At 37.4% G+C, this 24,929-nt stretch overlaps 1 protein-coding gene, 3 long non-coding RNA genes and 1 pseudogene across 6 annotated transcripts; 1 reads left to right on the top strand and 4 right to left on the bottom strand.

Moving 5' to 3' along the window:
- Positions 1-3,734: 3,734 nt before the first annotated feature.
- LOC139779013 (uncharacterized) lies at positions 3,735-6,431 on the bottom strand. Of its 2 annotated transcripts, XR_011719764.1 has the most exons (6): positions 5,820-6,431; positions 5,524-5,740; positions 5,312-5,409; positions 4,765-5,075; positions 4,447-4,528; positions 3,735-4,232 (listed from the first exon to the last, which is right to left on the bottom strand). It is a non-coding gene; the product is annotated as an uncharacterized lncRNA (long non-coding RNA). The 2 variants fall into 2 exon arrangements; XR_011719763.1 differs by having other exon boundaries at positions 5,524-6,431.
- Positions 6,432-8,919: 2,488 nt separating this feature from the next.
- LOC139779010 (uncharacterized) lies at positions 8,920-11,926 on the bottom strand. Of its 2 annotated transcripts, XM_071717204.1 has the most exons (3): positions 11,855-11,926; positions 11,199-11,246; positions 8,920-11,137 (listed from the first exon to the last, which is right to left on the bottom strand). In XM_071717204.1, the coding sequence occupies exon 3, from the start codon at positions 10,603-10,605 to the stop codon at positions 9,193-9,195; it is 1,413 nt and encodes a 470-aa protein (XP_071573305.1). In that variant the 5' UTR covers positions 10,606-11,137; positions 11,199-11,246; positions 11,855-11,926; the 3' UTR covers positions 8,920-9,192. The 2 variants fall into 2 exon arrangements, with proteins under 2 accessions (XP_071573305.1, XP_071573306.1); XM_071717205.1 differs by lacking the exon at positions 11,199-11,246 and having other exon boundaries at positions 11,855-11,920.
- A 476-nt stretch (positions 11,927-12,402) lies between these two features.
- LOC139779017 (uncharacterized) lies at positions 12,403-13,709 on the bottom strand (annotated as a pseudogene).
- Positions 13,710-14,233: 524 nt separating this feature from the next.
- LOC139779009 (uncharacterized) lies at positions 14,234-14,836 on the bottom strand. Its single transcript, XR_011719761.1, has 2 exons — positions 14,699-14,836; positions 14,234-14,624 (listed from the first exon to the last, which is right to left on the bottom strand). It is a non-coding gene; the product is annotated as an uncharacterized lncRNA (long non-coding RNA).
- Positions 14,837-18,007: 3,171 nt separating this feature from the next.
- Positions 18,008-18,982, top strand: LOC139779011 (uncharacterized). Its single transcript, XR_011719762.1, has 2 exons — positions 18,008-18,517; positions 18,592-18,982. It is a non-coding gene; the product is annotated as an uncharacterized lncRNA (long non-coding RNA).
- Positions 18,983-24,929: the final 5,947 nt, after the last annotated feature.

Raw genomic sequence — 24,929 nt, 5'->3', positions numbered from 1 at the left:
CAACTAACCTATGTAGATTAGTGACGCGCTTTAAAAGTATTTAACTGTTTAATGATTTTCGTTAAAGCACACACACAGGTGTGTATTTCCTGCTTTATAGAAGTTGTGATTTTCGTTAAAGCAGGGCACACACACACGTGTGTATACCCTGCTTTATAGAAGTTGTGATTTTCGTTAAAGCAGGGCACACACACGTGTGTATGTCCTGCTTTATAGAAGTTGTGATTTTCGTTAAAGCAGGGCACACACACGTGTGTATGTATGCCCTGCTTTATAGAAGTTGTGATTTTCGTTAAAGCAGGGCACACACACACGTGTGTATGCCCTGCTTTATAGAAGTTGTGATTTTCGTTAAAGCAGGGCACACACACACGTGTGTATGCCCTGCTTTATAGAAGTTGTGATTTTCATTAAAGCAGGGCACACACACGTGTGTATGTATGCCCTGCTTTATAGAAGTTGTGATTTTCGTTAAAGCAAGGCACACACATGTGCGCCCTGCTTAGGTTTTAGTGACGCGCTTTAAACACTTAAATACTTTTAAATCGCGTCACTAACCTACATAGGTTAGTTGACGCGCTTTAAACACTTAAATACTTTTAAAGCGCGTCACTAATCTATACGCCGAAAGAATATTATTTCGAATTATGTTACACTTCTGACTTACCAACCAAACAGTTGTCACGTGACCTCTTGCATGCGCGTGCGGCCACTGAGCATGCGCATATGGCCACAGGGCATGTTCGTAGTCGCTACATCTCGTCGGTATGACAGGTCTCATAACCTGATAGTCGTCAACTTTAACTGTTAATATCTCGCTTCGCGGGGCAGAGCGACACTTTTTTCTGCCAGATTCTTTCGTTTCACGCAAAAACGCGTCGATTAAGCCTAAGTTTAACGAAATCGGCGAGAAAGCCACAATTCTGCATATTTACCTTTCGTGGTAAATACTAATATATTATGTGCATTGTATTTTTTGTGTTTCTTCTCTTTGTGCGAGTATACTGTTTCACCGAGTATATTGTACAAGCGTTATCGCTCGTCGAGTGTAGGCCCATAGACCAATTTTTAATCGATTAGTATGGATCCTTTCGCCTGTAATTTACTATATATTTTTAATCGATTAGTATGGATCCTTTCGCCTGTAATTTTTTTCTACGATGACGTTGATTGGTATACGAAAGCGAACACGTGTTTAAGAGTTTAATGCATAGATATCTACGCCTACATTATTGACTACTTTTTTTCTACGATGACGTTGATTGGTATATACGAAAGCAAACATGTGTTTAAGAGTTTAATGCATAGATAACTGCGCCTACAAGAAATTAATTTTAAGTACTTTTTAAGTATATAAGTAAGTTAGCGAGCAAACAAAGTAAGATGAGACGGTAAGAAGTACAAAATTACAATTAAGATTTTTAGTTAACCTTCTAGCGGTTAGGATAAATGTATAATAAATATATTTGCTATATTATACATATAAATTTCTTTATTGTCTTTATTAATGAGCGATTAAAAATATTTAGTTATTTTCAACATGTATTAAATTCAATGTTTTATAATAGCTGCTAAAAACGCGATTAATATTATACACGAGTATTTGTATCAATTATTACTTACTAATTATTTTGATCTAATTATCTATAATACAATTATCTATAATGGTACTGTTACAAATTGATTTCCAGTAATATTTAATGAAGGAAATGTAGAACCTTAGAACTGAGAAAATGTTGCAACAAATCCGCTACTACTCATAATATTCAATGTTACTTTGAACACGAATTTCTTTTCCTGCCCCTTTGGTATCCGGTGGATTGACGATAAAATTCTTCAGACAGCGTAATATGCGCAGCAATTGTGACTCGCGAAATCTATTGTAAAGAGATTAATAATATTATTATCACTTTCCCCACATTTGAAATATATCTCCTCTTGAATATAATCTAGCGGCATAATCAGGAATGTGAACATGAAATACAGTGAGCGTCATTCCACTCTGCATTATAAATATCGCATTAATGCTGGGGGGCCATACAATATAAATAAATCGTCCTAAATTACTTAGCGAAAACAATATAAATAAATCGTCCTAAATTACTTAGCGAAATTGAATGTTATTATTGCTGCAAGAGTTGAGTTGCCATATATTTTTTTTAAATACAAAACAACAGCAATATTCTATTTATACGCGCGTGTAATTGGATGTTGCTTATTTCTTAAAGTTTTATACCTTTTTGTAAAGACCTCATCATTTATTAGACTTATTATTAAAAAAACATAATTGTTATTACAAAATTTGATACAGCGCAGTTTTTTGGTAATTTAATTTTATTCTTTATAGAATTAATCGAAACATCTGGTAAACGAATATATATATATATATATATATATATATATATGTGTGTTTGCGATTAATTATCTATTGGATTATGTTGCTTATCGAAATGTCGCTACATGTCTCTATGAAAAACTTTCGAGTTCCTATTTGCCCTGCTATTTATTGACGATTATTTAATACCAATAAGTTATTGCCGCTGTCAATGTCATCATGTATATACATATATATTCTAAAACTAGAAACTTTTGGGGAAATTATTACGGACACTAAAATACATTCAATATATACATACAAAAACATATAATAGTCTTGTACGATTCAACAGTAGACTATTTGCAATTTCATTCCTCGTGCCCCATTATAGTGTACACCAATTTTCGCGCGTCACTTTGACACTATGATGAATTCGGCCCAAAAATCGCAAGCAACTATGTATGTTGCACTCGCGATTCACCGCAAGGGAGAGCCGAATAATTTTCTATCAGTATCGACAATTACGCGGTGTTCCTCTGTAACCAATCGCGAATCGTCGCATGATTGTTGTCAATCCATCGTATGTTGGATTTCGCCACAGTATAAGTAAGAACAGTAGGTTCACTCCGTGTCGAAGCCTTTGTTCTTCGTGGCAAACGTCCGCCATGATGTTGGTTGTGCGAGCGTGTTTTATTTCAACCGCTTACTAGAAACCGCTTGATAATTGTATAAGATTAAAAAAAATATAAGAAATATATATTAATTAAATATTTGAAGCAAAAATGTCACAACACATGCACATAAGTAAAAAATACATGCGCTTTTTATTTGAATAATAGAAACCGCTTGTGATAATTATATAAGAAATGAAAAAAATATAAGAATTTACATATTAATTAAATATTCGAAACAAAAATGTCACGACACATTTTATTCATGTATATTTTATTCATTTTATTTATGTATTAATTTTTTCATGTATTTATTTATTTATTATCTTATTACATAATATTCAAATAGCATATTTTTATTATTGTATTTATATATGTATCGGCGCGTATTGTATTTGTATTTATTTAAAAATTTTTTTTAAATAAAATCATAATGAGTAATAAAAGTGGTTATCGATATGTATTTAAAGATTGTGGGATCAAAGGAAACTATTCTGATTTCCGAAAGATTCAGAAAGGTACGTATTCATTATAACAAATACATGAATACATAAATACATTAAATACACATAAATATACATAAATACATTAACACTTTAATACATAAATAAATATGCTATTCGTATATTATGTAATAAGATACATAATAAATAAATACGTTTGAAAAAATTAATACATAAATATATTTAATGCATTCAAGTCTTAATATATTAATAATGTATTAATATATTTATGTATTAATTTTTTTAAATGTATTTATTGATTATGTATCTTATTACATAATATACAAATAGCATATTTATTTATGTATTAATGTGTTAATGTATTTATGTATTTATGTGTATTTAACGTATTTATGTATATTCATGTATTTGTCATAATGAATATTATACGTACCTTTCTGAATCTTTCGGAAATCGGAATAAAGTTTCCTTTGATCCCACAATCTTTAAATACACATCGATAACCACTTTTATTACTCATTATGATTTTATTTAAAAATTTTTTTTAAATAAATACAAATACAATACAACTGACGCGCCGATGTATCTAACCAAATGAACTGTCAGATGACAGCCGCCATGTTATTGATTGTGCGAGTCGCCATATTCATTTACCAACTTTTTAGGGGAGTGAACCTACTGTTCTTACTTATACTGTGATTTCGCACACTCTACCGCTTGCTGTATGGTTCGCGTTGCTGTACCAAGTTCGTCCAGATGTTCCTTTGCAAACTGTACCAGCTAAACAAGTAACATGAAAAGTAAATATGTTGCAGAATTATCTTTTGAAAGAGTAACGAGATTTTTGTGGAAATTGATTACATATTTTTATTTATTTATCGAATTTGCCGAGAAGAACTTAACATTTGCGTAATGTTTTCTATGTAAATGTTTTATTTTTAAGTTTGTTTTAAATATCTCAAAAATATATTAATACTATTACTTCTCAACTTACGTCTTTCAATTCGTATCTTGTACTCATTTCTCTTGTTGCTGACTTTACGATGTTATTGACAGTTGATAGCGACGTTCCAAACCTGGAAATAAAAGATTTATGTTATATCAAATTTTCACAGTAAAATATAATTCTACGACAAAGATCCATAGCAATTAAAATCATGATAATAAAAATCTGCGATCTGCTTCCTAACTACACAAGATTAATTAATGTTTCTATAATTAATGATGTTTCCTAAGGAAGCTTTCTATGATAGAAGCATACGAATATAAGATATACAAACAAGAATATAAGAATAAAGGATTGACAGCTTACTATTCCTTGAGATGCGCCCATTTATTTCTAAAGTAATCAAACGTGAGTGGCTGTCCGACAATATGTTGGCGACCGATCCGAAAACTCGGGTGACATCTTGCTTCCTGATTACCGAATTTTCCGTAATGGCCCAATCTAAAAATCGATTTAACAGCCATATCTCTCTTGTGCAGGCTAATGCCTGCAAGAGCAGATCCTTCTCCGATCCTACGTTGGTTCCTCGGTATCGCTGCCAAGCAAATTCCCATTCGCTTTGTCCACCCACTCGAATGGCCGTGCAATAAATCACGCTCTTCAAATTCGGCGAAATTCTAGAACGCAAGTTTTTTTTATCAGTTAAAAAAATACAAGTAAACAATTTTATTAATTATTCTTTAAAAGTAACAAAGAATTTAGAACACAGCGATTAATATGTCTAACGCCGGCAACATGAATCATGCGACCTGATCACTGCGGTCATCCTATTCATCTTAAATCTCGATCTTTCATCTTTCATAATTTCTTGTAATTCTATATTATAGTTTTTGAATGAGATAATTTCACTTACTTTCATGTAGCAGTCTCGACAAGGTAGAAGTGGTACTTTTATAAAAATTAACAGCGCGAATTCAGCAAATGGATACTATCTATTGTATTATCTATTACCTGCAAAGGAGTAACATCAAAGTATAATTACATATCCAAAGATAAATAATTTTGAGTAGAGATGTATAATCTGGAAAAATAGTATACATAACGTATATATCAATATATAGTTACCGTTCTTTGGCTGAATATTTGCTAAAAAGATTTCGATGGCTTGGAAGGGTAGGCTCAAATAAATTATATATCAATGGCCTACATTACGAATTACTAAACTGCCAGTAACCACCGTGATCAAGTAATCGTACTACGCTTCTCTCTCCCGATGGATCTGGACGTTCAATGCATCCTCTAATCCATTTGTCGCTCCAATATACAGCCACGTAATCATCCTCTACAAAGTAAAAATGTATTGTATAATCAGAATATCCTGATTTCTTTTTTATTCAACGTGTTAAGATTATATCACTTACTGTTTAATACATCTGGAACTGGCAGCAATTCATTGTTATACCAACCAATACATCATGCTGTCTTCCAAATATTAACACCCTCAACCAGGGACAGGGGCCGTTGAATCGGGACATTATACACAACTTCTTCGATCACCTCGACTATTGTCGCGATATATATTCACGCCAAACCGCATATATAACATCGTGTTATTTTTACATTTAGGAAAATTATTTCATATTAACTCAATAGGCGTTAAACTTGCATACATAATTGAATCTCGCGTTTTATGTAAAATTTTTTAAGAAACCGGTAATCTAACCTATACTACGTTTATGCGAGCGTTACTTCTGTAGTAACTTACGATAATTCCTTCGCGTAAACGGGATTTTGTAGTAACTTACGATAATTTACTCCGCGTAAACAAGTGAATTATCGTAAGTTATACATACAGAAGTAACGCTCGCGTAAACGTAGTATTAGTCGCGTAAAAGAGTCACGGTGCGGTCTCGCTTCGCGTCGTATAATAATAATTACATGTAAATAAATAATTACATGTAAATAAAACAATTACCTTGAACAGAAAAAATATTAATCGTCGCGTCGCGTAAAGAGTCATCACGGTCGGTATCGCTCCGCGCGTACTTGACGCAAGACACTACCGTGTTAGGTTAACTGACTGTTGTGACAGCTGAACGCACTGTCTGCACTGCGCGCAGTATACACACGTAACGTATACATATATATATATATATATATGTACATATCGATACATATCGAAACTGGCGATACTAGCACCGCAGCACCGCCAGTGTCGAAAAAGTGAAAGTTACATTTTCTGATATATATATGTCATATATTGATTGAATGAGAGCGTCGACGTAGAAAGTATCTTAATATAAAATTTTCACATTTTGACTTTGCGTCGCAATATCTCCGCTCGTAGGGCACGTAGCGGAAAATATTATAAGAGATACCCCCCCCCCCCAAGTCGACCCCAAGCTATCGATCAAGCCTACTTAGAACTTGATCCGTTCACTCGTTATCGAGATCTCAACATCTCGAGTACTCGCAACCCGTTGCGTCGCGTAAAAGAGTCACGGTCGGTCTCGCTCCGCGTATACTTGGCGCGAGACACTACCGTGTCTCTTGACTTTCTCAGCCAGCTCACGTATCGCACGCTTGCTTACATGGCCGAGTCTCTCGTGCCACACTCGTAAATTGTACGCTGCTACGTTTGCCTCCTCTTCGCGAGTTTTTACGACACGAAGTAACATGCGATAAATATCGTTATCTTGCTTCACATCAGACGCCATTACTTCGTTATCGCGCACTATCTTTACGAGATTATTTTTAAAAATCACTTTATATCCTTTGTTAGTGCAGGCACCGACAGAAAATAAATTTTTCTTTAGCCCCGGAACATATAACACATTATCGATTCGAGCTTCGCACCACAGCCCGTCGACGAGCCTCTGTGCGTGTACAACTCCCTCTCCTGCTATACCACACTCATCACCGTCACCGAGCGCAACTGTTCCACCATTAGGGATCGGACGGTAATCTGTGAGCCATTCACGTCGGTATGTCATATGTCGCGACGCACCACTGTCGGTAAGCCAGGTCTCACCTTGTCTGACCGCGAGAAGCTGTCGCAGCTGTCTCCCGCTTGGCTTTCCCGACACACTCGGCTCACAACACGAGCTTCGCGCCTTCTCAACCACGAATACGCAGTCACGTGACTGATCACTGTCTCCACTTTTCCCGCCTTTTTTGGACGGACACTCGTGAGCGTAATGCCCCATCTCGTTGCATCTGTAGCACTCAACGTTCTTGTTGACCTTTTTTCCTTTAGACTTTTTCTTCCCGCGCGACTTTTTTTCGTTCTTCGCTGCTGCAAATGCACTTGCACCGTCCTCACTAGTACCCACTCTAGCTTCTTCGCGAATCAGCCTTTCTTCCAGGTGCTCGAGAGTCTGACGGGCCGGATCGACACTATCCCAAGCCGTCTGAAGAGTACTATATTTCACTGATAAACTGCCAAGGATTTTAGCTATCACAGTCAGCTCCGAGACATTTTCACCTACGTCTTCAATCTGCGCGGCCAAATTGCGAATCTTCGAAATGTGCTGCACAACCGAGTCGCTCGGTCCCATGCGGTACTCGTGAAATTTTTGTAGCAATTTATTAGATGCCGATTTTTGCTCGTGAATACGACACAAACTGTCCCACATCTCTTTAGCTGATTCGCACACTAGCAACGGCTCGAGCTGAGCTGGTTCCAGTGCAGTAGAGATCAGGAACATCGCCTTGGCATTATCACGAATCCACGTTTTCGCAATGGCCGTCGTTCGATCCTCCGGCAAAGTCCGCGTGCCGTCTCGTGTCAACAACATCGTTTATTTCGTGTGCCATAAATAAAGCGTTGATCTGAAACCTCCAACCTTGGAAGTTTGTCCCGTCAAATTCTTGACATTACGTGCGGAGATGTCTTGAGACATTTTTGATGCAAATCACTCGCGTCGTTTCACTCTACGCACGTTTTCGACCGAACGGTAATATGGCCGACACCTGTGGCTTCTCGCGCGTTTACGAGCTCTCTCCTTTCTCACAAATTAAGACCGCAGTTCACGTGAGCTGGGCCCATAACCTTTTAGTTATAATTTTAGCTATAATGAATATGTGAGAGAAGGATCGGAGAGCTAGAAATAAGCGATACGTATTTAACAAGTTTTCTATATTGCAAATAGCACCAGAGAAGCAACGCGTCTATCACGAACGAGAGTCGACGGTTAACAGTGTGGGAGCACACAGGCTTCCCGGCGTTCTCGCTAGAGACCCGAGCTCTGTCGAAGATACCCGAACGATCGAGTTAGCTTCTCGCTTATGCTCCCCGGACGGTGGCCAGTGTTGTGCTAGTTACTAATAAAAGTAATAAATTACTATTACTAGTTACTTTTCAGTGAATGTAATATATTACTATTACTTATTACTTTTCTATAACAGTAATATATTACTATTACTAGTTACTATGTAAAGTAACGCGTTACTCTTGCGTTATTTTTACATAAGTATAGTTTGCCATATTGAGATTCTCATACAAGTAAGTATATCAAAATGCGTTTATTAAAGTTGTATGCATAGTGTTACTGGTGTTACAATAATCAATCGCATTTTAAGCTGGAGACACAATGCCAGGCAACAGGAATAGGAACAGGGAATAACCACAGGTAATAGATTTCAACCTATTGGAAACCGTGTATTAATGCACAGGCATTAATACACGGTTATTCCCTGTTCCTATTCCTGTTGCCTGGCATTGTGTCTCCAGCTTTACAGTTTACCCAGTTTAAATCCCACAGACTAGTCTTTATAGTCAGAGAGTCACAATGATTAGACATTTCTGTTGGCTCGAAGAAGGAGCAACATTTCGAAGTGTTCGTCGGTGAGTCTATTTCTTCTTGCAGTCATCACTTGTCCACCAAGGCTGAATAGGCGTTCAACAGGTGCGCTAGATGGCAGAGCTGTATTAGTGTTCAGAAATATCTTCTTGACTATAGGGTAGCTCTTGAGAGAAGACATTTCTCTGGAAGGGTCAGCCAGATACATGTCCATCTGGGAAGACATGCTGACACTGGCTGGTGCCGACTCCTTGAAGTTGAAGAAGCTGTCTTCAGAGACTGATGCAGAAGTTTCAGATTGAGATGACCCAGATGCATGTTCATCCAGTTGCTGCATGGCATCAAGTAACAGAGCCTTGCCTCTGAGTTTCTTTTCTTCGCTGTCCATCCATCGCAAACGGAACTGCGGATGCACTATGCTATCCAGAATGAGGTCTTCACGCTGCAGAAGGTTATCAAAGCGAGCCTCAATGCCTTTAAGAAGAGCATCAACTAGCGGAACAACGAGCTTCACAGACTGCCTGACTTCGGACAACTTCTTTTTCAGGCAAATAATGGTGGGAATCAGGATTCCCATGAAGCATTTCAGCTCCGACTGCAGGATGTTCAGAGCATTTGCCAAGGGCTGCACTGCTTGCACAAACTCAGCAATAAAGGTAATTTCTGCAGGCCTGAAGATGGCAACTCCAATCTGTTCACATATCTCATTCAACAAGCCTTCAGCCTGAGTTGCAATGCGGTGAATTCTCTCCATCGCATAGAAAGTGGAATTCCATCGCGTCGCATTGGGAACAATCAACGTCAGATTGCACTTATTGCGAACTACCTCAGCAGCTTGAGTACTGCGACTAGCCTTGTTCCAAGCAGCAGAACATTTGGCCATGGTGCTTCGCATGATCTTTTTATACTGTGCATCGTCACAAGCAGATTCGGCATCGTGCACAGCAACAAGATTCAATGTGTGCGCTGCACATCTCAGATGGGGTGGCAGCGAATAAGTGTTCTCGCTCTGCTCTGACTGATTCAGCACGTCTGTCACGCTGCTGTAAACCACCTCATCATCCTTATTTTGGGACAGAATGGTTGTAGTCTGAGATCCCTCACATTCCGCGAAGACAGTGAAAGCCTTTACAAAATTGCTGCCGTTGTCAGTAGTTGTCGAACACACCTTTAGATCTATCTTGTACTTGATGTGAATGCTCTCAAGAGTTGACGCTATAAGATCGTATTTATGCTTCCCCTGTATTCTGCAGCATGACAAAGCAGCTGACTTTCGTTGAAGTGTGTCACAGTCGATCCAGTGGACAGTAACGCCAAAAAAACTGCGATTATAATGAGTCCAAATGTCAGCCGTAGTACAAACAGTCGAAACGCTTGCTAAGGTCTTGATTAGATTCTCTTTCATATCACTAAACTGTTTCGCCACACGTTCTGTAACAGATATAGCATTTAATTTTATTTACTATGATTTAATCTACTGGAAAGAAGTAGGGTTGTGCACAATTAAATTGTGTTTGTTGTAACTTACATGTCAAGTTGTCAACAAATATAATATACATGAAGGCCTATAATTCATATAACGGAAGCAGCCACAATGGCTTTATAACTTAATAAAAATATGATGAACCAGAACGTCGGGAGTGGGCCAGGGTCGAAAATCATTGTCCATTGGGATTAGTGACCAGTAATGGCAGTAAGCCAATTTTTGTTAATACTACAGGACTAATACTGTATAGTCTAAAGTTGTGGTGCAAAATCTTTTTACTAACCAACAAGAGTTTTCCTGCTCATGACCACCTTTCCCGGTTGCAGACCAGTTACAAGATTGATAAAAGATGGCTGTTCGACAATGCTGAAAGCCTGCATGTCATTCACCACGAAGTCAATGATCAAACTATCCACCTTGAACTGCGTGACACGACCAGAACCAATGACTTCTGTAACAGAAGGCTGTGTCAATGATTTCTTGGCCAACTTGTCAGCACCTGAATCATCCACCTTCCTCTTGAGAGTATTTAGCTTTTCAATTGCGCTAGGATGTGATGTCTATAACATAAATTACATAATGTAACTAATTTTACTGTAATTTTAATTATAATACTGTAATTTTATAATATGGTAATAAAAATAATAACAGTGAACAGAGCACGGGAACACGCATCGAAGCGTTTACAGCTAATTTACAGCCACATGATTTACAGCTAATATCGTCCCTAAACTCAAGCGTCTGAAGTTTCCGCGAGTTGTCAAGATTTTACGAAACAAAAGGAGTGAAGATGGCAATAGATAAAATCGGCCGAAAAATGTAAACCGGCCGCAGGCCTGTCTTAAAAGCTCAGGATACTGTCATTGTCAGTCTGTCAATAGCGGTTCGTCTGATTTTTAATTCCTCATTTCACCAATCACCAGTTTTTCACTTTCATAGTCAATCTTAGTCCATTTCACTTTTAGTTTCTCATCAATCATCTCATTGTTTTAAGATACTGGCCAGTTTTCGGACAACCCGCATTCACGTCAATGCAGCCAGTACGGTTTAGGGTTAGTCGGTTAAGGTTATGTTAGGTTAGGGCTCGCATTCGCCGCATCATCCCGCATACCCGCATTATTCTAAATACACACACTGCCCGTATAATTACTAATTTCTTAGTTCTTACCTCCAGATGCTTCTTTAAATTCGACGTACTCTTCACCGAAGTTCTGTAGGTCTTCTTTGTCGGCGGACATAGTTTACATTTCACATCGATGTTTTTCCCATCTTTCGTAATCGTTCGGAGTTCAAAGAATTCCGTGTACACGGATCGTTCAAATGAACTTCGACCTTCCATTGGGAATTAAATACTATTTAGCGTGAATGAAAGCGGAAAATAAACGCACATCACGTGTGACGTCACCATAGAGTAGACATAGACAGTGATGCCAGGTTTCGAGACGCGCAACACGCCAAATTGTAATAGAGGGGAATCCTCTTTGATTCAGGGGATACATACACAAGGGACAAGGGTGACCGTGTACACTACCCGACAATGGCCGCGTTCAGCAGACTCAACAGTTGAGCAACGTTACTAGATTTATCTATATTGGCTGCATTCCGATATTCACTGTCAGTAACTTTCAGTACTGAAAAACTATAGTATACGTGACGTAAAATATAGATTTGCAGTACTGACAGTGAATATAGGAATGCAGCCATTATATCTTCATATATTATAGAAAAATCTAGTAAAGTTGCTCAACTGTTGAATCTGCTGAACGCGGCCAATAATTCGTTCCTTGGCCCCTCCACGGGGCAAGGGGAACGTACAAGTAAATCCATGGCGCCATCGGCCGATGACCAATCAGCGCCAGTCGTAAAAGTAACGCAAAAGTAATGCACATTTGCGTTACTAGTAACTGTAAAAAGTAATATATTACTATTACTACGTTACTATATTGAAAAGTAGCGCGTTATATTACTAGTTACTAGCAAAAGTAATATATTACAGTAACGCGTTACAAAAGTAACCATCACTGACGGTGGCGCAACCCTTTCCTCACGGCTCTTATCCTCACTACGCGATAAACTATCTGCTTCAATACTTCTTGATTGTATCTATCAATTCATTATCATCCATTTTCATTTCATCTCTACCAACATTAATTATTTTAACCTTAGGTTTCCTCCGCTGCGGCTCAGAGACCTGGACCTCCTCACCCATTGTCGCTTGTACTGTAACCTTTAACTTTTCCATCTCTTCTCCAGTCTCGCATCCTGGGATAACTGTTTCTTTTCCTCCAGTCTCGATATTCCCACTTTCCATATTTTTAATACATATCTATTTTTTCTTTTATCATTTTTTTGTAGTTTCACTTTCTTGTACTTTTGGTTTAATAATCAAAATATTTTCTTTCTTCTTCTTTTTAATCACTTCACTACATTTTCTTGTCGGTCCTTTTGTTGGTCCATATGCCCCTTAACATTTTTCTCAATTCTTCTATTTCTTGTTTAATGCCTCCCGTCTCTTCACGAACTATTTCCTTTATCATTGACTTGATCTCCTTTTTACATGCTGTTTCATCTTTTAATTCTTTCACTGTTTTTACAAGCTAATCTATTTTTCTATCAATATCCACTGCTCCATTCGTGCCTGTTACTTTATTTCCGCTACCTGTCGCCGTACTCATTCTTGCAGATCCCGTTATTCTTCCTGTCGATGTCAAAGCTTCATTTATATCAGTCTCTTTATCACAATCAATAATAATGAATTTCTCGAATGGGCCAGGACACGACACCAATTCATGGTTTCTATCATAAATTTTATGCTTAAATACACATCCTGAATGGAAGAAAAGCTTATCATGGTAGACTTGCATGCCACCACCTGATTTTTTATAGCCTTCTTACATGCCGAGCATCGATACTCGTCATATTCCTCGTCCATTCCGATAATATCGGCCGAGACAGTTAATTGTCTCGTCACTTTCACTCGTCACCTTCACACGTCAGCGCTTTGTGCCGCCGATGTCTACTTGTCGTACGAGGCTTTGACCCCATGTACAAAATGTAGTTCTCGTGCTTATGTATCAGCATATTCCGGCTAGATAACACTCATGCCTATCCCCGGTCTATGCAGCTATTCTTTACACTACTTTTTAACACACTCCCTCACTTCTGAATCACTCAAAAATTACCACTTTGATGCTTATAGTATGCGTTAGTTTATCCGTTAATTTATTTTTTCTACATTGAGGATGGCCAGATATTGGCCGAAACGTTTGTAAAAATTTTTTATTTATTAAAGAACTTAACACGAAGACCTTGTTACGGCTTTATGCCCTCTTTTATGCAATTGATTTTTAATCATTAGAGCCTTTTAAGTATTTTAATAATTTAATTTAATATGAGATAATATTAATAAGAATAAAAATAAGATGCTTATATGTAAGTATCAAAAATTATATCAATTTAGAAACGATTTTCTCGTTAATCAATTATTGGCGAAACAAAACATATACTTTTTTAAATAACAAGACAAAAGGGCTTGCGAACTAGCAGGTTGTTAATGCTGACATGTATTTAAAATCATAACAATGACTTGACAATAACAAACGTTTCGGCCATAACTGTGGCCTTCTTCAGTGTAGTCGTTAAATTAAAACAATATACCCCCTTATACAATAAAGAATCATTCGCTTACAAATTAGATGGCCTGCTACATTACATCGATTAAAACGCACTCGCTTACATACGCTCACACCCTACGCACATCGCCTCGGTCAGATCGCAGCTCTTAGACATATCGCGTCTGGTAATACTTCGAGCCTTCGTAAAGTCAGTTTGCCGCTCGCAGATATATCGCGTCTGGTAATCCTTCGAGCCTTCGCAGAATCATAATGAGAAGGAATCCGTCCCTACCCCGTCTTCACAATACGATAAGAATGGATGCCCTTATGCAGAAATTTATTTCGTGTTAAATTAAAAAGAAACAGTAAACTCATACAACTCAACCTGCACTAGCTACCTTCGCTCGCGGAAACGCTTCTCGAACGACACATGTTCGTCAGTGGTCGGTCAGGTGTCAAATGCGAGAGTCAGCGATCTATCCAGAGGGAAATTATGGAGGGGATAGAGTACGGGAGAGGAAGGAGAAGAGACCCACGTGGGAATCAGAAAGGTGGGAGAGTGTTGAGGATCGGGAGATAGGCTTCTGGCAATAACTCCGTGTCACTCTGTTTGTTGAGACCGTCGCTCTGTCTTTTTATATGTAACATTTCAGAAATGAGACGTTTATTATACACCGGCTCACTGTCTAAGATCCTCACTCCTTCCCAATCTAATCTATGATCCGTTTTTAAACGATGTTCGGTAATAACTGATGGAAATCCGCTTCTCTTCAAGATATCGGATTTATGCTCTTTAATTCTGGTTTTGAGCTGTCTTTTAGATTGCCCCACATAAGTAGCATCACAATCCACACAACTTATCTTGTAAACTATTCCGCAGTGTGCTGATATGTCTAATTTATCCTTGCCCGTTGTGATAAACCTGTTCAACTTAAACGGAATCGTAAAGGCGGGGCGAAAATTAATATTTTTGGCTAACGTCGTAAAGCCATCTGAAATAGTTTTAATATACGGAATAGTAAAATTAGAAATCTTAGCAGATTGGCTGCTAGGTTGTGTGTTATGAGCTAGGAATTTAATTCTTCTTCTGATCGTCGAAAAAATGAAACCAAGCGGATATCCATTCTTAAGTAATGTGTTAATTGTGTTTTTTAAATTTTCCTTGTGAAACTGCGGGTGGGAAAGAGAGATGATCTTATCAATGGGCCCGTATATTACGCCTCTTTTGTGACAAAGAGGATGGTTGGAATTAAAATTCAAATATCTGCCTGAGTAGGTTGGTTTATGGAAATGGTCGAAAATAATTCTCTCATCCTCTATTATAATGGTAACATCCAAAAAATTGAGTTTGCCCTCGCGTCCGATTTCACAAGTAAATTGCAACCGATCATGTAACGAATTGAACGTCTCCAATGTATTCTCAATCTCATTACCAGGAGCATCCATTGCAATGTCATCGACATACCGGATATAAAACTGTGGAACATAATTAAGCCGTGATATTGCAACCCGCTCCAGATCACACATAACCATATCTGCCGCTATTGGTGATAGTGGAGACCCCATGGGGCTGCCAAAAATTTGCTTATAATATTTATTGTTAAATGAGAAGTATGTCGAGTTGAGAACCAATCGGATTGCAATAGTGAATTCGTCAAACGGAATGTCTGTGAGTTTCGAAATCTCATCCCACCTATTTGTTACACTGTCTACCACCAAGTCTGTTGGAACATTGGTAAAAAGTGAAACGACATCCAATGATATCAGAGTACGATTAGAGTCGAACGGCATACCATTTAATTTATTAACTAAATGGTAGCTATTATTAATATGGCTAGGAGATTCCGAAACGCTTTTCGACAGAATTTCATGTAAACAGCAAGCAAGCATATACAAAGGGCTGTTAATGGATGATACAATAATTCTAAGAGGATTGCCCGGCTTATGTATCTTAGGCAATCCGTAAGCTCTCGGTAGGATGCCGTCCGTACAATTAAGTTTTTGGTACATGGAGTGATCAATATACCCCTTCTTCTTCCACCTTGTTATTAAGGAGCGTAACTCGCTCGAGAGTTTTTTTACCGGATCTTTCTCAATTAATTGGTAAAAGGAAGTATCCGAGAGTGATAACTCCATGTTCCTAATATATTCGACCTTGTCCAACGCCACCGTGACACTGCCTTTGTCAGCTCTTGTAAAGAGAATTTCTGGATGTTCCCTAATGAACTTTTTGGTGGAATTAATCCATCCTAAAATCATTTTTTCGTTCTTGGTAACCGTAAGTTTCCTGTTGGCAATATTATTAAGTAAAGCTACCGATTTGTTTCTGACCCCCCCTCTGATGGATTCTTGGCATTTGTTAATATTACCCTCTATGTGCTTAATAAACTCTGTAATTAGTTTAGGTATTTCAAAATCTTTAATAGGAACACCGAACCGTTCTCCCAATTGTAACAGATAAACAACTTCATCCGGGATTATATATGTGCTTAGATTGCGAAACCATCCATGCTGAACGGAATCTAACGAAGATTCTTGTTTAAAATTATTAGCTTGAAGAATGATATGAAATGCATTAGGTCCTGGTTTGTTAACGGAAATTTTTTTGCTCGGAATGTCAGAATCCACCGAGATAACCTCACCAGAACAAAAATAATTAATGTCACATATCTTAGATTTCTTACGTATGTTGGAGCTTTTTACCAACCTACTTATTTTTTTATCAACTATTTCACATCGGCAGTGCCACAGGTGACCTTCGACAATTTCCTGGCGAGAAAAGAAAGCATTCCCGATCCCCGGGGGCAATACATTGGAAATCGACCTGTAAACCTTGTACATATCATGTCTAACGTACTGTAAGCTTTTGTACAGTACGTACAAAAGCTGCAACGGCTGCATGTCTCGGGGTATGTTGGGTGGCGAGGGAAATGGGAAACAGGGCCTTGGTAGTCGACACTCGCAATCTTCGCTCTGGGACAATTATATAAGCGACTCGCCGACGAGAGAGTGCCTGTGGATTGTCAGTCCCGAGACGGCTCTCTCTTTGGATGCGACCCCAACGATTCAGAGCGTGATACAATTCACTATCCACAATGACATCAATCTAAGTTGCCAGGAGAACAGCGTATACGTGTATGACGGTCTGCCCGAGTTTGTTTCATCTACCGGTGGTCATCAGAGCCAATTGTTGGGCGTGTATTGCACGGAGAGCACCAACTATCCAGTGACGGTGGAGGCGAAATCCGGGTTTCTAACAGTGCACTATAAGCTCGCAACGGATGTTACCATTATAATAGAGGATGAGAGAATTATTTTCGACCATTTCCATAAACCAACCTACTCAGGCAGATATTTGAATTTTAATTCCAACCATCCTCTTTGTCACAAAAGAGGCGTAATATACGGGCTCATTGATAAGATCATCTCTCTTTCCCACCCGCAGTTTCACAAGGAAAATTTAAAAAACACAATTAACACATTACTTAAGAATGGATATCCGCTTGGTTTCATTTTTTCGACGATCAGAAGAAGAATTAAATTCCTAGCTCATAACACACAACCTAGCAGCCAATCTGCTAAGATTTCTAATTTTACTATTCCGTATATTAAAACTATTTCAGATGGCTTTACGACGTTAGCCAAAAATATTAATTTTCGCCCCGCCTTTACGATTCCGTTTAAGTTGAACAGGTTTATCACAACGGGCAAGGATAAATTAGACATATCAGCACACTGCGGAATAGTTTACAAGATAAGTTGTGTGGATTGTGATGCTACTTATGTGGGGCAATCTAAAAGACAGCTCAAAACCAGAATTAAAGAGCATAAATCCGATATCTTGAAGAGAAGCGGATCTCCATCAGTTATTACCGAACATCGTTTAAAAACGGATCATAGATTAGATTGGGAAGGAGTGAGGATCTTAGACAGTGAGCCGGTGTATAATAAACGTCTCATTTCTGAAATGTTACATATAAAAAGACAGAGCGACGGTCTCAACAAACAGAGTGACACGGAGTTATTGCCAGAAGCCTATCTCCCGATCCTCAACACTCTCCCACCTTCCTGATTCCCACGTGGGTCTCTTCTCCTTCCTCTCCCGTACTCTATCCCCTCCATAATTTCCCTCTGGATAGATCGCTGACTCTCGCATTTGACACCTGACCGACCACTGACGAACATGTGTCGTTCGAGAAGCGTTTCCGCGAGCGAAGGTAGCTAGTGCAGGTTGAGTTGTATGAGTTTACTGTTTCTTTTTAATTTAACACGAAATAAATTTCTGCATAAGGGCATCCATTCTTATCGTATTGTGAAGACGGGGTAGGGACGGATTCCTTCTCATTATGATTCTGCGAAGGCTCGAAGGATTACCAGACGCGATATATCTGCGAGCGGCAAACTGACTTTACGAAGGCTCGAAGTATTACCAGACGCGATATGTCTAAGAGCTGCGATCTGACCGAGGCGATGTGCGTAGGGTGTGAGCGTATGTAAGCGAGTGCGTTTTAATCGATGTAATGTAGCAGGCCATCTAATTTGTAAGCGAATGATTCTTTATTGTATAAGGGGGTATATTGTTTTAATTTAACGACTACACTGAAGAAGGCCACAGTTATGGCCGAAACGTTTGTTATTGTCAAGTCATTGTTATGATTTTAAATACATGTCAGCATTAACAACCTGCTAGTTCGCAAGCCCTTTTGTCTTGTTATTTAGTTCAAGCGAACATTATACATTATTGTTTATATACTTTTCTGTTTCTAATACTAACCTGGTATTTCTTTGTAACACAAAATATAAAACCGCGACAGAAAGTACAAGAAAAGAAAAAGGAGCATAAATGTAAGGATAGATGTATGGATGTGGGCAAATTGATTTTGCGAAACCGAAGCTAAAGAAATGAACGATATCACCGTGAGCGATCTATGAGTACTATACACTGCGGGCTGTAATCTTTACACCACATTGTTGCTCCCAGAAATTGCATTTTGTCGTAATCAAGAATTATATCACGTGTGTCAAATCTGTCGCATCTTTTGCGATCCGAGTTCGATTCTTTGGGGAATGCGAAGTAAGTATATTTTGTCACAAATCCAATAGAACGTGTAATTACGGTACTAAATAGTGTGAAAAATTAAAAGTCTTCATATATTATATCATAAAAGTAATGAATAAATAATAATCTCAGCGGACTTTTGCTTAGCAGATAATTGCAATTATATAATTGCTGAAATAACGATATATTGATTTAATTATATTGTTATATTGAAAGTTAAAATGTATAATTATAGAAAGAATTCTAGAACGTATCACTGCAAGAATCTTCATATTAAGAAAGTTAGTAATAGTATTTATTTATACAAGCTATTTTCAAGTTTTAAATATATCTCGTTATAGGAAAATTGTGATAAAATATAATATACGCTTAAAAAAAATTAAATAAAAAATTTCTAATTGTTTAATAGGATGGAAAAAAATACTGTTTCCCCAAAGTAGATATTAATAACACGTTATTGAAACATATAATTCCTTAAAGTTTTAAATAAAAAGCAACAATTGCTGAATTTAACACATTTGGCATTTTTAAAAATTTTAACCAAAAAGCATATAAAAACTGTTATATTTATTATATGTAAGGGAGGCCGGGACAAACTCGACACAATTTTTTTAAAGGCAATTTTCAGCAATTAATTAAAATTTTCAAGCGAATTCAATAATACACATTTAAAGAGTGTTTCTTCAGGTACAAAATTACTAAAAGTTTTGCTGTACGTCGCTTTGTTTTGCCCCTATAGTAAAGGCAAAGTAACGCAAAGATAAATTTTCAAATTGAAAAATGTCGGGGCAAACTCGACACTTTGTCTGATCGACACAATTTGATCTGGAAGTTATTTTTTTATTGTTTGAAAGTGAAAATACATTGTTTATCGTGTATTTAGAAAGTTCAAAAATTCGGAATAAAGTAAAACGATCGTTGGAAACAATCCATATCTAAAAAAGAAATCGAATCTATCGAAGTTTATTGTTGTCGCTTTTCCGCGATGCCGATTGGTTCTCTCGCTGGGCTTACTTCATGAGCAGCTGTCATCGTATATTTTGACAGTAATGTTAAAGCTAAATAGCGCGCGCAAAGCGCGCGTCTGTGATGTCTAGTGAAAAAAAAAATTGTTGAACTTTCAATTATTTTCTTCTGAACTCATGTCTGAAAAACAATTAATGCAGGTAACTCGCGGTCGGACGTGCGTATACATTTGTCATGAGCCATACGGCATGACAATCTTCATTTTTCCCTTTTTCAGGCAAGTACAGCTTCCTTCATCATTTCCTTATCTATATCGCTGGTCTTTTTCTTTTGTACGTACGAACCATTTTAGTATAAGCCAAAAGCAAATGACTTATTTACAACGCTTTATCAAAATAGATTAGTGTCGACTTTGTCCCGGACGTCGTTTTTCACTTTTATCGCTCCAAAAACATAAAAATTTTGAAAATATGCAAAAACGATTATCAAATTCGTATAGAGCATCGAAATTCCCATCAAAATCACTTACCTGTAGATTCGCAAGAGTAAACCTCGATGAAAGAGTAGAAATTTTCGAGAGATCAGAAAAACTACTTTTCACCATCAAAAGCGTTTATGTCGCACTAGAAATTACACCGTAACTCAGAATGTCACCAAATTCCGTTGACAACACTGGCACATAAAGACGCATTTACAGTAAGAAAGGCAAGTTTCTACGATAGATTTAAATTGGCAAAAAGCCTAGTGTCAAGTTTGCCCCGGTCTCCCCTATTATTCTAATCACCAATAATCAAAATGCGATGCATTATTATTAACGCGAATAAAACGCGACAAAAATACGAGAGAAAAAAGTTTTACAATATTATCACATGCCTTTGTCTTGTATGTTAATAAGTAGAGACAAAATAGCAAATATATGCTAAGATTTTACAGCAGCACTTTCAGGGTCATAAAGAAAGTGACGTCTTATTATTAGGTGTTAAAAAAGTAATATAACTGTCGAATCATGCAGGAATAATCGCGAAATAAGAAAAATGAGCATATATTGAACACATATCGCAGTAGTGCGAGAACACATATTATCTTTAGTAGTGAATAGCGCCACGAGAGAAATAAGAGACAAAATCTGCTCAAAAACAAATTTTGGTAATTTATCAATGAAAATACATAACTTTTATGCGTCATCTACAATAGCCGTAAGAGTATGCAGTGAGGCATAAGCAGTAAGATATGAAAATTGAAAATTGTTCAGTTGTGCCTGAAAAAGACTTTTTTAAAGAAATATATATGTTTTCGTTAATAATTGTAAAAAAAACCAGTTTAAATAATATTAAATTAAAATAAAAGCAAAACACTGAAAAACCGACTAAAACCATTCAACTTGCGTGAACGATATCTCGGTCACTATTGGTCGTAAAAATGTTTTTGACCTCGCGTTTTTTTCGTTAGAATGTCTACTTTCTTTTATCTCAGAACGAAAAAATCGGTTAGACTGCTAGCAAAGAAGTTGTACGCAAAAATGTAAAAAAATCTTTTTTCCCAAATTTTCGCTATTTTTTAATTTCGTTTTAATTTTATTTCTTGGGTTTCCGATACCGGAAAGAAATTTTTTATATACGTATTCGATGCAAAATTTTATTTCCTACAAAAAAGTTCTCTTGTACTTTTTTCGTATTTTGCGTCGTTTTCGAGATATTTTGAAAACAATGGAAAATGATGTTTTTTGTTAATATCTCAGAAGTGCACCCCTTAATTTAATAGAATTTTTGTTTTTTAACTTATTTTAGTGTTGAATGATCGTATGAATCAATAAAATTCCATTAAAGAATTAGTTCCAAATGAGCGTCGTTTTTTAGCTCCAAGCAACAGCCTAATAGGGCTTTTTCCGAATTTTGATATTTTCTTGCGGCTTTCTTGGTAAAAACCTTTGTTGTGACTCCGACAGTGATAATCAATCGGGGGAGCTCAAAAAATATGTACCCTACCTATTTTTTTCCTATTTTTATACCTATTTTTTCCGACATGCCGGAACACACACACACACACACACACGCGTGCGGGGGTGGGGGGTGGGGGTGCAAGTGACTAATATATGACCATTTCCACGCGTGGAAAGTTATAAACCCATGTGGCACCCCGTTTCGCGTGGAAAGTGTATGCGTGGAGGCAATAGGTTCCGTCCCCCTGCGGTCACATAGGTTTGTGGCGTGCTTTACAAGCTCGTTTAAGTAGAGGTGGTATTAAAGATAAGTTAGTCGATCATATGTGAGAATATTTGTGGCGATATACAATAAAAAGAATTGGAGGAGACCCATTTTATGTAGGGGAGACCGGGGCTAAGCCGACAACGGGGCAAACTTGACACTAGGCTTTTTGCCAATTTAAATCTATCGTAGAAACTTGCCTTTCCTACTGTAAATGCGTCTTTATGTGCCAGTATTATCAACGGAATTTGGTAACATTCTGAGTTATAGTGTAATTTTTAACGCGACATAAGCGTTTTTGATAGTGAAAAGTAATTTTTCTGATCTCTCGAAAATGTCTACTCTTTCATCGAGCTTTACTCTTGCGAATCTACCGGTAAGTGATTTTGATGGGAAATTTGATGCTCTATATGAATCCGATAATCGTTTTTGCATATTTTCAAAATTTTCATGTTTTTGAAGTGACAAAAGTGAAAAACGACGTCCGGGGCAAAGTCAACACCACGCCGTTTCGTCGGCTCCCAGTAACAAACGATGCTTGTCATGCAGCCGTATGGCTCATGACAAATGTATGCGCACGTCCGATCGCGAGTTTACCTGCATTAATTGTTTTTCAGACATGAGTTTAGATGAAGATAATTAAAAGTTCAACAATTTTTGTTCTCATTATTTTAAATTATTGTTCTAGCTACTTTATTCCGAATTTTTGTACTTTTTAAATACACAATAAACAATGTATTTTCATTTTCAGACAGTAAAAAATAAGTTCCAGATCAAATTGTGTCGATCAGACAAAGTGTTGAGTTTGCCCCGGCGGGGTGTCGAGTTTGCCCCGGCATTTTTCAATTCGAAAATTTGTCTTTGCGTCACTTTTCCTTTCCTGGCGGCAAAACAAAGCGACGTACAGCAAAACTTCCTGAATCAATTTTGTACCTGAAGAAACACTCTTTAAATATGTACCATTGAATTTCCCTAAAAATTTTAATTAAATATTAAAAATTGCCTTTGAAAAAATAGTGTCGGCTTAGCCCCGGTCTCCCCTATTACTAGATGACATAAAATATGTGTATTCAGGAAATTAATAGAGAATATATAATGTTTCGTTATGTATATAGGTATTCAAAAAAGGTAAAAAAAAGGTGCTAAGTACACGCAATGTATTTTGTAAATTCAAAAATCCAATCTAACAAGGGAACGGTCGGAAGTGTCCCTACCCGATTTGGATGCGCTTTGGATATGTTGTTGAGCATCAAAAAATATTAGACTCGTTTTTTTTGCTGCTTATCTCGACGTTTATTGGTTGAAAAAACCCAATTTGAAACCTACCCGATTTGGATGCGCTTTGAATATGTTGTTGAGCATCAAAAAACATTAGACACGTGTTTTTTTTTTGCGGCATATCTCGACGTTTAGGGGTTGAAACAACCCCTCGAAAATAACGGATTTTATAGTTTTTTACGAATATCTTCGAAAATATAAGGCGTAACGACAAAAAATTTGTACAAAATGTTTATGGCTTTTTGTGCTCTTTACAATGGCGTAATCAGATTTTTCAAATTTGTCACATTTTTTAATTTAACCCCACCCCCACCTATTATTTTTGCCAAATATAACAATTTTTCCAACGCAAATTTAAGAGCGTCAAATGCCAAATACATCCATGTGTATTTTTATTATGATACCATTATTCGATTTTTGGCAAGACGAGATGATATGTGGTATGCGTCGCGCTGTAGGTAGGTGTTGCGTTATTTCTGTTTAGTTGCGCCGTACGCTTAAAAATTTCCATTTCAACTCCGGAATGACCGAAAGCGCTGATGCAAAGGCCAGCGCAAGGCACTGACAGCGAGAGGTTAACGCTATTTCGAGAGTCCTAGACTAGCAACGGAATGTCGACTCCGACAAATTGTAAGATCGGGCGGGCAGTCGCAAATCATAATCTGAACGAACACGTGCGTCACATTAACCGCTACAATAATATGCTATCCCGGTTACGGCACAACAAAATCAACAACCAAATTCACGCATTTGAATATCATTTGCTCGTGTCATAATTCCGAAAAACAAGCATTTCAGATCGTAAGTTTGAAGTGTAAAGAACTGTGTGTTGTACGCTGTCGTTTTGTGAACATGTAAGTGTATTTTTATTGTTAACTTTTATTGGTTTCCTACGCTTGTTACTTTTTCCTTTGATATTGAATATTTAATATAATTTTTTATTCAGCTCTTACTCAATTCTTTGCCAGTTTTGCCAGTGACTATATAATCTTTTGGAAGAGATGCACTTGGACACGGTACATTTGGACACGGTCATTTGAACACGATCAATCGGACACCGTTTATTTGGCCACGGTTTATTTGGACACCGTTCATTTGGACACCGTTCATTTGGACACGGTT

Source organism: Temnothorax nylanderi, unplaced genomic scaffold (genome assembly GCF_030848795.1).
Source record: "Temnothorax nylanderi isolate EJ_2023f unplaced genomic scaffold, tnyl_v1.0 TNYL_tig0205_pilon, whole genome shotgun sequence".
Lineage (NCBI taxonomy): Eukaryota > Metazoa > Arthropoda > Insecta > Hymenoptera > Formicidae > Temnothorax > Temnothorax nylanderi.
The sequence above is the reverse complement of the archived record's forward strand: the minus strand, read 5'-3'. Positions and strand labels throughout refer to the sequence as shown.